This window comes from Sarcophilus harrisii, chromosome 3, assembly GCF_902635505.1.
Source record: "Sarcophilus harrisii chromosome 3, mSarHar1.11, whole genome shotgun sequence".
Classification (NCBI taxonomy): domain Eukaryota; kingdom Metazoa; phylum Chordata; class Mammalia; order Dasyuromorphia; family Dasyuridae; genus Sarcophilus; species Sarcophilus harrisii.
Window position 1 is genome coordinate 492508043 of NC_045428.1, and position 15552 is coordinate 492523594.

At 35.4% G+C, this 15552-nt stretch overlaps 1 protein-coding gene across 6 annotated transcripts in view; it reads right to left on the reverse strand.

Moving 5' to 3' along the window:
* CADM1 (cell adhesion molecule 1) overlaps positions 1–15552 on the reverse strand; it is a 348388-nt gene that overhangs the window by 27187 nt on the left and 305649 nt on the right. For 3 of the 6 annotated variants that reach the window (XM_031961271.1, XM_031961269.1, XM_023499443.2), the window contains exons 6-8: positions 14371–14470; positions 10853–11025; positions 6218–6286 (exon numbers count right to left, since the gene is read on the reverse strand). In XM_031961271.1, the coding sequence (XP_031817131.1) occupies positions 6218–6286; positions 10853–11025; positions 14371–14470 (342 nt within the window). The remainder of the gene's footprint in view (positions 1–6217; positions 6287–10852; positions 11026–14370; positions 14471–15552) is intronic. The other 3 variants (XM_031961274.1, XM_031961273.1, XM_031961270.1) reach the window with 1 other exon arrangement.

Below are 15552 nucleotides of genomic sequence, written 5' to 3' on the forward strand. Positions count from 1 at the left end.
TTACAATACCTAGATTAATTGTAAATATTTTTTTTTGGGGGGGGTGCATGTGTGTGTGCGCACGCACGCGCATGCACGTGCCAAGCACGTGTGCATATGCTTATGGAAAAAGAGAACCCTACAGGAAAGGATATGAAAGCCAAAAGCACTGAAGTAGCCTGTAATTGTGAACAAAGGATTAATTTGGATTGTCATAAGCATAAAATTCAACAAAATTAAGTAGTTCAGACATTTTCTCAATATACTTGTTCTCTAGTTTATTTTCTTAACTAGAGTCAATAAAGAACCAATAGACTTTTTTGATCAGTGATTAAATGACTTCTCTTTTCCTTTGCACAATCATCAAGGCACTTCAGATCTGACATTCTAAGGGGAGGGAGGTGTGGCTTCCCCCAACAATGCTATGTTCATACTGATGCTTTACTTAATGAATGCTCATTATTTAGGAAGAAATTCTTTTTTCTTGATTCACTTGAAAACCACTGAAAGTAAAAAAGTAATGCTCAAAAAGTAAGTGAGAATTACTTCCCACTGGTTTGCTGCTAATTTTCCTTTCATCTATTGTCATAGTTTAATTAAAATTTTTGGGGGGATGAAGATATGGACAGGAGAATATCTTAACCTATAATGGTAGCTAAATTATAGAGTAGTAACAAAGTTCTCCCTGCTTTTAAATCCATAGCTTCTTTGAGTGGGAAAAAAAAATTTTTTTTTCCCCAAAGAACTACAGGAATGGGGTTGCTTCATTGTCAAGTAATTTTCAATTTTATTTTAAAAAAAAGTCTTTAGATTTGTACTGCTGCTGCACCCCAGAGATCTTTTCATTTGCAAACCAGGTGTTTCACAAAATAATAGCAATCCATAGTTTCATTTAACAAGAAAAACCAATGGCTAAGTCAAAGTAAACACACGTTGGGGAAGAAGGGAAGGGAGTATGAAAGGAGGAAAGGATGGTGAAGTGAAAGAAGCACTTTTAACATGTGTGTTTTATAGTTTTCTGAGGTTTGGGTTGATAATTATTTAGTGATGAAAATGGCAAAGCCTTATTCTGGGAGTCCGTAATTATATAATCACCTGTAAATCACAATGTTACCCACATATTGCTTTCCATTTCTACCAATAATTTTAACTTTTTGCATATTGAGAATGGAGAAATCTCTCAGGATTATTACTTAATCCTGAGCTGTCAATGTTGCAAATAAATAATAATAAAAGCAGTTCTTTATAAAGAAAAAAGGTATCAAGGCCCCACTGGCTGTTGGTTGTTTTTGTATTAAATATAAAGTCATGGAAATTAAGGGGGAAAGCATAGAGAAAAATCTTTTCCAATCTCATACTTAATTTCTCATACTTCAAGTACAAAATTAAGCTGTGATGAGTTCAGATTTGATGCTTACGGTTTCCCCTTTTTTTCTACCATCTCCCTCTTCCCCTGTTAAATCACCATGGATTGAAATTATTGGTTGAGTTCCTTGTTATTTATGTTTGATGCCTTATACCTTTGATCTCCTTTAACATCTAGCACAATGATATGCATATGAATGTTCAATAAACATTTATTTAATGAGTGAAGGCAAATATAACCTGCTTTCAAACTTTTAGTAACATGTACAGTCTACTGCAAGAAATTAGACTAAGTGAAACCTCAAGAGATAGATATCTTATACCTAGCTGCATGAAGAGAGAGCCAATATGGTCATTTCACACACTCAATCTTACTGATGGATCTAGAGCTTAGCACAATGTTTGGCACATAGTAGGTGCTTAGTAGTTATTGACTGACTGATCTAATTTCTTTCCTCCAACTGTCAAATGAGCCAAAAACATCTTTTATGAACTTCTCCATTATGTATACCATTGACATCCCTGAAGGACAATTCCAATCTTATTTCCTTCATTAGTAACGTCTAATACATACTGTAGATAAGTTCTTGTCACATGACTACAAAATCCATAAAACTAGTATTGAAGAAAAACTGGTGGTCCCTTCAAGTTAAAAAAAATCTTTTCAGGTGTAGTTGGATATGAAAAATAAAGAATCCTTTCTTTCCCAAAAAATAACATAAAATGTTTATTTAGGCATATACATTTTTAAAAAGGGAAAACATGATTTTGCAAGATCTACTTCATCTTTCTGAAATTATTTAGGAAGCATGATATTTTAGAATTTGGCCCCAATAGCTATTTTAATGGCAAAGTAGCTTTACTTTCTACTTCTATGTTAATTGCTATCACTTGTAAGATATGACCTAAAGACTATTTCTTTGAACTGAATTACCCATTTAAACAGGTGAGAAGGTTTAAAACTGACTTCCACTGTGTTATCTGTAAGAGGCTTAAACAAATGTTCATTCAGGATGCAGCCTTAGATAAGTAGGATTCAATACCTGGATCATATGAAAATAAGCCCAAGAGACATTTCTCCAACATGGCTGCCAGGAGCAAACTTGATCCAGCTGGTGTAATGGGGTTAAAGATATTACCAGACACAGACACAAATGATTGCAAATACACCTAATGTATACAGTAAATAAATTTTTAAGAATATAAACACAGCAGTGTGGTGGGTTGATTTAAAAAAAAAAAAACATTCTATGTGATGATGACTTTGTACATGGAAGAATTTACCTCCCCTAAAGTAACAGCTGTCCAAAATCTGTATTATAACAAGGACTCCAGGGGCAATTTAAATTATGCAATTTGCTCTGCCATATCATACCGTACATCTTAATGAACAAAGCCACAAGGACAATTTGAAATGAAGAAAAGAAAAAAAAAAAAAAAAAAAAAAAAGGAGGAACAGGGTTGCTAGTGATAACAGCTGAAACACAAAGAAATGGTCAGAATATCAATGAACATGGAAGATATTGTAGAGAACAGACAGTAAGACAAATCATGATGATGCTACAGATGTAACCAAAGTCAACCTCAAGAGTGTGAAGATTTTAATCAACTTTATTAATAAAGAAATAGTTTAGGGCTTGATTTGGCCTGACTAGTCAAGTCTAAGCATAGAGATGGATTTCATAGGTTCCATTCAGTATTTCAGATCTTGGTAAGCCCTACTGTGATTTCCAAGTAGGATGTTTTCTACAAAGTTCATACTTATCTGAAAAGATAATTTGACTGGACTTACACACATCAGGTGATTCACCTTAAAATTCTTGCCATCAGACGTCTATAGAATCTATGATTCCAGTCATGACAAAAAACAAGGAGTCAATTTAATACAGCTCCACTTTGAATATGTTTGGAGTGAAAGTTAAACCTGATCTGAAAAAGCTAGGTGATTCAGCAGAAAGATTGAATCTCCAAGCAAGAAAGTGATTCAAATATTCTAGTTATGGAAGATACAAGATAATAATAGAATACTTCCTTCCAGAGAAATTTAAAATCAACTTGATTTTCTTGAGTTTAAAAATATTTGCCCGCTGCATTTGCACATTGTTTTTTAAATTTGATAATGCAACTCTGACCTAGAGAATAGGTTTTAGCTGCTGAATCTGACTGGAAGAAAAGAAATAGATGATAGTAGCTTTTTGTATGATTTTTGAAATTTTTATTTTATTTTAGCTCAGGCTTTATGTTACTGTCATTTGTATTTGGTTGTTGAAGCTTTTAAGGCTAATGGTGGCTGTAATGTACCAAACAGTGCAAGAGACAAGAAGAGTGGAAATTAATTTAGATATCTATTTGTCAAGACTAGGTTTGGAATATTTTTTTAGGAACCAATCTAAATCTAACAGAGAGCCTGGCCCTTTAGAAATGGAACCTGAAATCACTCAGTTCTATAACCTTTAATCTGTTTGAAGAGAGAAGCAGATGTTAAATTCCATGAGTGTACAAATCAAGCCTTTAGGGCAAGATAAATACATATAAGGCTGCTAGTTAAGACAGAGTAACCCTAGAAGAGCACACATCTATCAAGGTAGGGGATTCAACAAAGTTGTTTTAGTAGCAATTTCACTTTAACTACTCTTTGGTGCCAGTGAAAGTCAGGGTGTTCATTATCACAAATGCATTCTGTGTGGTGAAAGGATCCAACCCCTAACATCAAGAGACTAAAGTGCATCTATGAGATCATCTCACATTACTCTGAGCAGAGAGGCCAGCAGTTTAAAGAGACAGAAGTAAAGAAAAGTCCATATTAAAGAATTGTTTGACAAAGAAAGATATATGGTGCTGTTTTTTTTTTTTAAATTTTCTCTTAAAATGAGACCCTATAACAAGGGCTATAATAATGAAATGTAATTCTGAGGACAGAAGATTCACTTTAGTTTGGAATGATAAATTAAGAACTGAGTCATGAGGTAACTCTTGACTTTAAAGATTGATTGTGAAGGAGTTGAGTGAGTGTTTAGAAATGTTTGAAAAAGTCTAAGCTAGTGAGGGGACAACAACAAATGGAAAACACTGTCCTATATTAAAAAGAAAGTTGGTGTTGTAGGTATCAATAGGTTGGGTGACTAAGTTCCTAGTTATGATGAACATGAGCGACTGGAGTTTGACTGTTTCTCACAGACATTAAAATTATCAAATGGTGAGGTTGATCCTGAACTACTGCAGAGGGAAAAGTCAAAACTATTGAAGAATTTTCCATAAAGGTTCCCATACGCAGAGCAGGAGAAAATTAGAAGATCTCATTTCTATGTAGAGTCAAAGGGCCTAAATCAATTTCTCATGAGATTTTTATGAATGCCTGCAAATGAGAACACATGCCTCGGTACAGATTAGTACCTGGATAAGAAGTGGGAGGGAGGGAACAGGTTTTACTGTGATATGTTGATATTAGAGTTGGCTTAGGAACAAGTGTCAGAAAGGAGCATGTTTAGTATTTACTAATGATAAAAGAAATAAGGTATCTCTACTTATCAAACAACTGAATTTACAAATTAAAGAAAATATTAGAATTTTTAAATGAGAAAATAAGCTGGCTGAAGATGAGGTTAAAGAAGACAACCAATTAGAGAGAATAAAAATTATATTCTTGTCTAGCAGTGTCAGAACTTACATTTGGAGAAATACTCAGTGGTGGCTTACTTAAAGGTTCTCTGGTGTGACTATAAAAGGTAGAAAGTTAAAACAATGGCTAAAAATTAACAAGAGATTAAGGAAAATGATTGCATTTAAAATTGAAAGTTGTCTCCTCTTACTTAAATGACTTGAATTTTTGTCACCTCTATCCCAGAGATAGAGCAAAAGTATGAAAAGTCTTGAGAAAGTCAATGAAAATGACTGTATTATATTCTGGGTGGTGAAAAAGGGAGTGATATGTGAAGAGAGATTAATAAGACTTTTTGTCTATAAGAAAGCACTCAATGACAGATGTACAAAATAGAGAATGTTGAGAGAAGTCAAGTAGGCTTCTGCCATTTTCACTGCTAATAATACAAGGCTAAAGGGAAATTAACATTTAAAAAAGGGAAGCCTTTTCACCACACCTCCTATCAACCCCACCGCCCAAAATTTATTTGTGGCAGATATTTCTTGGAAAGATTCCTAAGTAATGTATATTATATTGTTGTTGATGTGGGGTTTTCACAACCCAGGAAAGAAGGTCTATGAGATGACACTACAGAGCTGCACACTATACAGGAAGAGATCCCAAATTTAGGCTTTCACTTTTGAGTAAGAGATAGAATCCATGTTTTCTCTGAGGAAAAGGCTGTAGTTTTACTTTGGTCTTCTCAGCTATACTGGTATTACAAACAGATGGCAACATTTTCCACAGTTAATCTTTTAAGAATGAAAGATGGCTATATGTTTAGTAATATGATACAAATAAGTATATATTCCCTAAAGGATTCAGATACAGCCAATCACTAGGGCAAGACACAGAGTGAAAATATTTACAAAACTCATTAGATATAGCAATGAATAAGTCACCAGCACCTTGTCTGGTAGTTGAGCAGATATTTTATCCTAATCTTTTGCTTACTTATAGAAGTCATTTAAAAGATGGATTCTTTGTGTGAAGTATAAGGTATTTGATCTGTTTGAGTCTGGAAATGTTATATTCAAATGCTTCAATTTAAGGCCTCACTGGAGCCTTTAAGACTCCAATTTAAGAACACAACTACTACTCTTTTTTAATCTATGAAAATGAAGGAACTATAATCTTCTCAATAAAGAACTGAATGGAGGTTGTCAGAATTCTTTGTATACAAACAAGACAATAAACATTCAGGACATTTCAATGGTAATGAAGGTACCATACCTGTGATGATGGTAAGGATGGTGGTGGTAGTGGTGGTTGTTGTGGGAGGAGGGATAGTTGTGGGGGGATCTGGATAAAAAAAAAAAGGAAAATCAAACCCACAATGCTGAACACAACAATGATCAATAATGCCAAAACAGAGGTACAAAGACACTGAGATGCTCGTTTGATGCCTTTTCCCCTTTAAAAACAAGCTGATGAACTTCAAGGTGTTTTAAAGATTTTTTTCCCCTTGTTAATGTATCCCAAGGCCTGTTTTGGAAATGCTAAAAGAAGAAAAAAAGAAATTTTGTTAATGAAGTGAAATAGGGAAGAGATGGGGAGTGGAGAAGAAAATTATAATACGATATAACCCAACCTCCCACCCAGCCTTGTCCACCCACATTACCAATTAGCCCACTGAACACATTTCATATGTGAGGTCAGTTAGTTCAATGCAGAGACAAAGAGAGAAAAAGAGAGAGACAGAGACAGAGAGACACAGAGAGAAAGAGATAGAGAAAGAGAGACACACACACAGAGACACAGACAGAAACAGAGAGAGACAGAAAGACAGAGACAGAGAGACAAACAGAAACAGAGAGAGAGAGATAGAAAGAGAGAGACAGACAGAAACACAGAGAGACAGATTGTAACAGACAGAATGAACAAATTAAATATCGTGTCAATTCTATGCATTTTCAAAGTGGTGGAAGGTGAGGGAAAAGGCACAACATAGCCCTGATGCATTTGAAAAACTAATAACACCAGACCATGTATGTGTTGCCTCTCACTTCCTCTCTATGGCTATTAACTTCATTATTCTCTCTCCATCAATACATCTCAGCAGGAAGTAAAACTACTCCTAAACTAGTAATAAATACAAAGGAGAGAGAATGTCACCACTAAATATCAAGTTCCAGGCATGTCAGATTTTATCGAGATTTTATTTTTTAAGTCAATAAAATTTTATAACTTATAAATATTAATAGGATGTCTTTGCTCATGTTAAGAGCATGACCTAAATGGACTAAACTGATAAAAGAGAAAGCATATTTTCCCTTTTATAACTCTGAACTATATAGAGACAAGACTTGACCCATAAAGCCAATAACCCAACAGGGAGCCCTTTGTTAGATATTTGATATAGTGTATATCATTCCATATCCTCAAACATTATTGGGGGGGAAGGGAAAGGGCGAATATAAAAGGGAAAAAAAATAATCAATGCCTAAATGATCAAACTGAATGTGTTAAGTAGTCAGCAAGACTTTGAACTAAGCAATCATTCTGCCATAATAGAGCATAAAACGATTCACGGGCTTTTGATTTTAAATTTTATCTAAAGCACGTCAACTTTTCCTCCCTGACACATCTGGTGTTCTTTTATCTCCAAGTGAGCTCTCAGATTCTCTAATTAATACATCAAAACTTTAATTATATACTGCACCTTTATTGTGTTTGGTTTAACTTCCTGAAAGTTTATGAAAAACATCACCTTAGAGTTTGCCTGGTAGCAAAGCCAGTTTGAAATTATTCATCTTGTAGTCTGACAACTCAAGATTTTTTTTTCTCTCCTATGTACATATATTTGAAAGGACTTAGTGAAGAATTGCTAGAGAGCTGTTTTATGGGTATATTTTGTTTTGAAATTTAGAATCATCAAGTAGGAACTACTTTAAAATGGCTTTGCAAATAAATACGAAAAATTCACCAGCCCACAAAAGAGTCATATTATTCTTCATGCATGGATCAGGGCAATATGGATAGTGACAAAGAAAACCTCATTCTAAAAATGTAATGAAAAATATTAAGAAATGTATTATATTAATATTTAAAAAAAAAACTTCTTGTACATGGATATGTGCAAAACCTTCCAGGAATCACAACTGATCGCATTTCCTAAATACCTCGTGATGGATAGTAAGCTGGAAAATCATTTTCTAAGCTGGTAAATTGTTTGTTTGTATTTGACAGACTGGTTTATGGACCTCCAAATCCTGATGCAGGTGCAGACTAATAAAATAAAATGCTCCCTGCTATAAATCTTATAGAAACCTTGCTCAATTCATGACTACATTAGAAAACTGTTTCCTAAGAGGTATGTCAGCTCCCCCAACATTGGTAAGAGTTAATATAATTTTCATGGTCTAGAATGATTACAATATTTACTTTATGAAAAGAGCATCTATACTCTAGAGATTCCCCCCTGCTTTGCTATGATGCTATTTCTGTAAATGGTTCAAAAAGTGTTGACACAAAGGGGGCCATAATCATGTTATAATAAAAGTGTCTGAAAGAAGTTTCAAATATGGTTATGAGCCATGGGGTGGGCCAGGCTAACTGGAGCATAGACTTCAAAATGAGGTCATTAACCTTTCTCATGTTGCAAAAGGCATACATTTCCAATTATTTCTATCACCACTGGGGTAACTGTTGTCCTTCACATCTGGCCCAAGTGAACTGAATGAATCAAATTCCACAGTCAGCTACAACTCAAAAGCTTAGATCATTACCAACAACCAGAAGGCAAAATTTAAGGAGCTATGGAGTTGGTACTAATGATCTGTGGTTGATATACCAACGCTGACGGTATAAAACTAGCTGGTGCTTGAAAACTACTCAGCCAGATTCTCCCAGGACATATATTACTCGATGGGAGTTAGTCTATTTCAGAAGCATGTTAACTCTTTATATCACTAAAGATACCACTCTGGAAATCACTACAGTGGTGTATAATTTTAATAAATCCAACAGGGCAATCCATTTTCCCAAAATATTTAGCAGAGGGTTATTAGGTTGTTTTTAAGATAAATTATTAGAAAGAGGATAAACTCTTGCCCTAGATTGTTCCTGGAGTGTCCTACCAGCCATGTCACAGTTAAAGGTGAAGTTCTACTAGCTTTGTTGTGTTATAATGTAGCCAAAGGATAGACATATCGTAGGTGCATTTACTCAGCTAGGTTTGTGCCTATGTTTTTAAGTTACCAAATAATCTGCATTCTCTCCAATGAGTAAATTCATCTCCATATGTATCTCAAAAGAAGAACCTTCTAAACTAGAAAGAATTGTCCAACTAGGACACATTGTGCAAAATTCAAAAAATAATAATAAATTATTCTTACTGCCCAATCTTCCTTTGTACCAAAGCTACTACTATATATATATATATATATATATATATATATATATATATATATATATATATATGTTAGTTTCATGAATGTCAACAGGGATCCTGAAACTGATTGAATTCAGAAGTGAAAGGGAATGGGTAAATTTGACCTCCATCTTTTATCACAAAATTCTCATGTTTGGAGGCACATGAAGAGATGATTGTGTTCATGTATTTTTAGCAGGAGCTGGGTCATGCTACAATGTTATCTTATGGATACACTTTAAAAGGCCACATCTTCCTGAGGACTTTATTACCTTCTATTTGATGATTAATTCTCCCAACTACAGGGAAGGATTAACTCTATTATCAATAGACCAGAGACAACATGGGTAGTGAACAATAGAACATTGCTCCATAAATCTACTACTGACAAAATGATTAATAGTGATTAATCACTTGTTTATGTTAAGAAAAAAAAAATTCAAAGTGTTGGCTAAAGATGAAACAGAAATACTTAAGTTCAAATAGGTATGGTCTGGAATATGTTTCTACTGGTTAAAAATATGTTAGAGCTACTTCCTTTTGCTAGTGAGTTTACAAAGTTAGTGGCCAATCCTTCTAAAAAATCATCAATGTATCTGGCCAGCTATGAATAATAAAATATTCTCTATATAGGGTTCTCATGCTTTTAAGTCCCTCATCCTTATGTCATCTGAAAAGCCCCTAATTAACCTATCTGGCTGTATAGAAGTGAAGCTACTTTTCATATCATTTTAAGAGAAGGATTTGCACTGGCGTGGCAATGCACTTAACTGTATAGAAAATATTCATCATATATGAAAAAGACATAGCAGCAGTGCAGAATCATCTAAATGGGAAATAATTTGAAAGAATAATAATTAACAGCCCTGTGAAAAATCTAGATTAAAAAAAAACAAATAAAAAAGAAAACCAAAACCAAAAAAACAAACAAATAAAAAAGCATTTGTATACAATTAGTAGCTACAGGTAGTTTATGTAGCTACTGAGAATAACTTCATTTCTCCAAATTATACACAGGCCTATAATATCTTCTTCTGTATTTTAATAACTTCACACTGAAAATGGGAAAGGAGAGCCTGAGTTCTACCCACTGAGCAGAGAGCCAGGTCAGACCAAGCATGACTGGAAACACCTGTGAGAATGAACCCTGCACAATGTAGATAGACTCATTAATTGGTTAGGATGGATTTTTAGCCATTATTCCCATAGGGCGTGCCTGAGGACATATTCCCTCTTACCCATGGATCCGGAGAGTGAGCTAGTGGGCTCTCTTCATTGGCCCTTGAACACAAAAACAGGGCTGTCCCCGAGATTAGAGAGGGAACAAGAAGGCATGGCTCTCCCAGCAGGAGGCAAAGGAGCCAAGGCAAGCCAGGCTTCTGCAGGCTCTTGCGGGGAGTCATTAAACAAGAATTTGCCAGGGCCTGACGAGGGAAGCGTGTGCTGCAGCTCTGTGTAAACGAGTCTAGGAGTCGGGTGTTTGTCTTCGCACGTACCGTAGACATACAGCGTATAATCCGAATGAGCGGTCCCCACTACGTTGGAGGCTTCACAGCGGTATGTACCATTATCTGTTTTGTTTAGGTTATTAATGAGCAGGTTGGACCCCGACACTACAGCGTGTTGTGGCAGATCGTCATCTAATCTTACCCAATTCACCATCGTAGGCCTATGGAGGAGGGGGAGAAAGACAAGTTGCATTAACTATTTCCCAGTTGGTACAGTAAACTGTTCACCCACACATTAAATAAGGGTGCATGCAAGGTGACAGACACTAAAAGAAGGCATAAGACAAGACATTTAAGACAACAAAATGATATTTCTTGATCTTTCCAAATACCCATCTGTTTGACACATCATCTTTTTTTTCTCCCCCTATTTACATTATCGGGTGTTGAATGGTTGTCAACAGAACACACAAGGGAGCTTCATTATTTACAATTTATCCTAAACAAATCGGATGAATGATTCAGTATCCTTTATTTTTCTGCCCTGCTGTGCAGTTTCACAGCAATTGGATAGGACAGAGCTCACCCATCGTTAATCATCTCCTTAATTAATTAAAAAACAATCAAAGACACCCCAAACTGAACTAGGCTCCAGACCTGTGATAGATGTACACCTTTGACAGTAGCTAAAACACAGAGCCATTTGCTTATAAGCAAGTTGTAATGTGTAATAAGGTTGGAGTTCTATCTAAAACAAAATGCACAGCTCTCAATAATTCTCCTTTGGCCTCTGTTTTCTGAAAGAGCATCTCAGCACATTGGAGGGTCAACCAATGCTATTCCTTTCTGATGAACCACATCTATTCTTCACTTGGTAAAGAGTGACTCTTTCTTGCTCGCTTGTCTAAAAACAGAAAATACATGTTCCCCCACCTCCTCCAACCCTGTACACCTGCATAGAGGTAATCACAGCTTTAGGAAGAGTCTTTCAAGTTAATCATTGCTGAGTGAGTCTCAACATGGCTTTTTCAGGTCTTAAGACACTTACTCATTACTGAGAAGCCTGTTTTTAGTGATTGAAAGTACCACATTGGTATCCATTAAAAATAATCAATTTCCCAAGAAACTCAAGAAATACACACATTTAAAACATATTTTTTGCCACTCAGAATTCAGAGCTGCCACTCTTCAAGATGCTTCCCACCCTTATCCCCTTTGTAAATTGAAGACAACGCAGGGTTTATGATTGAAAAGTTTCAGAATGAAAAAGAACAGCTCATAGACTAGAGGCAACTATAGTTTTACTTATTTCCTATCATCACCTTAAGGGGTGGTAGCATGAAGAAAGACCTACATTTAATGACTAGCACATATCTGAGGTAGACTTATCACTTATCATTCTAGTTTTCAAGTGGGATGAAAAGTTACAATTTTTCTTTAATTACACATGGGTTTGTCATCACAACCCAGTAAATTATTTAAAAATTAGCACTGCATATGTCCTCCTTGCAGGCAATGGCAAATGGGTCTGCCTGGCAATCAGATCTAATGTCCTGCTGCTTGACAGCTGAAACAATCAGTGGGGGTAAGTGCTAAGGATATTCACAACATTTAATGGCAAGCTAAATTACCATTTTTATTGTATGCTGTTTCTTGAGAAAATAAATAGGTAATATGCTAAAAGAGTAAATGTAGAGTAGCTTGTGCACACTTATACAATCATATATCCATTTCTACTGGAAAGGAACAGACATGTGCTCAGAAGCAAGTGTCCTGAAAGAAACATGTAATTACATTCCCATGGCATCTTCTATTGAGCACATTAATTCCTTCAGAAAAACAAACACATATACATATAAAGCAACAAAATACAGGTCAGTAGCCCACCCACTATAAAAGCAGTTTAATAAAAGGGGCAAAATGATTTTGAAAAAACAATTTCTCTAGGTAATCTTTTTTGCAGGCAAGGTGAGAGGCTAATTAATTAGCACAAGGCTTGAACAATTTATGAAGGGAGAAAATAACTGAGACTAGATATTAAAAATAACAACAACAACAATAAACTAACTAGGAACACAGGAGGAGGGAAAGCAAAACAATAACAATAACAATATTTTCACTGTCTCCACACCCCCACACCAGCATCAAACAAAGATGGGCTTTCAGAGCGAAGCTCTTTTTGAATGGAGAAATTTGCCTAGACAGTGTGGGCTTATCAATTTCATTTCTCAGTGATGTATGCCCAGAAGTGAAAAGTAGATCTAAGGAAAGAAACTCACTGCTGGGTGGCCACACCCCTGAACTAATTCCACCACTGATTAACACCATACATGAATGGTCTTTTGCTTTCTGGTCCTTTGTCATATTATCTCTCTGAGTCTTGATATTATAGAAGAACAGAGAGTCTTCCAGAGATCTTTGGGAAGTTTGGCCAAAACCCTTTATTTACTTGTTTTGTTTTGTTTTGTTTTTTTTTTTTTTTGCATGAAAGCTGTAAAAATGATGCAAGCATGGGTCTGCAAATAGGGACCTGATGCTCTAGGGACAGCAGAGGGAGCCCAATCTATTTTTTGGAGGCACCACCAAAGACTGGGTCTCCTCAAGTCCAGTAGCTACATATTCCTCCATTATGGAGGCAATAGCTATTTTTCTTCTGGAGGACATTTAAAATCTATCACATAAAGATAAAAAAGACAGCTTTTTTTCTTAACTGTCAACCATGAAATGGCAACCACCCTTAAAGGGGCAACATATTGATACTTTACTATACTGAAGATAAAAGCAATACTTCTAGTACACATTTGGATCACCTTGGTTCCCCATCCACTAGCACAATCTGGAACCATTCCAAAGACATAGCGGATGCATTCTTGAAAGTGACCACAGGTGGAACTGTCAATATTATCTCAAGAAAATTTATTTCTTCTATGGTATTGTTCTTACCCAGTGGCTTATTTACATTGGGACAAGGGCCTAAGCCAAATCCTTGCAGGCAAAACCCTTCTAGTCAGAAGATTATCACTATTATTGTTTTTCTTTGAGATAGTAAAGAGGACAAAATTGTAAATTCATAAATTATTTTTTTCTACAATATCAAAATACAATATAAGTTAGTCAATCTTATTTGGAATTTAGAATACAAAAAGAGAAAGGGCCAAAAGCATCAGTAAGCTATAGGTAATAAAGTCCTATTTTTGTTGTTGTTGATTTTTTTTTGGGGGGGGGAAGGGTGAGAGATAGCATTTTTTTAGTATTTATAATCATTATTATGATTCTAACACAGGAGATTTTAGCTAATATTTCACATGAGCTATATATTATTAACTTTAAAAAAAGGTCAAGCCAACAAGAAGAAAAATTGACCGATCCTTCTTTTTTTCTAGAACAATCCTCCACCTTTCACTGCATAATCTGCCACCTTTTACTTTATAATTTCTTATTGTTCAGAGTCGGTCTTCAGATGGGAAACAGATGACAGGCCAATGAGAAGTGATTGCACACAAACATCTTGCGTTGTGACATTTACTGTGCATAATCCACTGCCAACCATGGACTTTAGAACTTACTGGGGCTTCCCGATGGCTTCACATGTTAGCTCAAGTGTGTCCCCTTCCCGGGTTAGGCCTTGTGGAGGGTAAGTCAGCTGAATGTGCACTTGAGGCTTATCTGCATGACAACAACACAAAATACAATGTTGAACAAATGATATCATCAGGTAGAATCAAACTTGCTGCTCCTGCAAACACCACATACTGGCAGTGCTTGTGTTCCCTCCCCATCCTCATCCCTTCAGTTACATCTTTCTAATTAGTTAGTAATCCTGGCATTTGCTCAAATGAAATTGACTAATAACTCTAAAGAGTGAAACGCAGACAGATAAGAGATTCATAAGCCAACTGCGCCACATCAAACATTTCCTGTGAAATACATTTTGTTACATTGAAGTTTATCTCCAGACTCACTCAAGCTAAAGGAAACTCATTTGCCTTCATGCTGAGGTGAAGCCACAGATATTTGTGGTGCTCAGAATTGATACATTTTATCATATATCATATATTACTATATGACAATACTTTGTGACACTGCATATTAATAAGTTTGGCTCTTCTCATTTTTTTATGTTAAAATGAAAAAGCTAGCAAATTCAGAATTTCAGCATGCATCTTTAAAATTCAGAATTGAGGGCAGAAGGGGAAAGAGGTTTATGTCTTGGAACTAGAAAAATCTCATTTTAAATATACCGAACACTGAGGTTTTATGTAAGGGTATAAAACAACAATGCAAAGTATATAGAATAAGGCTTCTTTGGAAACTCATTTGGAAGTTAATTGTAAGCAACAATTAAAACAGAAATATAAGCAATGTCATTTTAATCACAGCTAAGAGTTTAATCAGAATGGACACCAGCATATTGATAACTGACACCTATTATGTAATTCATTTTACTATCTATACCCACCCTCTTTTGTGGAAGGTAGACTAAAATTTAAAATACCAACAATGATACCCAAAATGTGGACAGGTAGAATTTTTGAATATCTCTGCAAAGCTAAACTTGCCATTATATTAATCCCCAAATCAATTTCAAAAGAGCTGTAAGAATGAATGCTGGGTATATTTTTTTGGAGACAATCTCAAGTATAATAAATGGGAGAGAAGAGATATCAGTCAGGAAAAAGGTCAAAATAATTTCCAAGACTTTACTTTCTCAGACAATCACACTACCTAAAAGAGCAGTTCCATAGCCT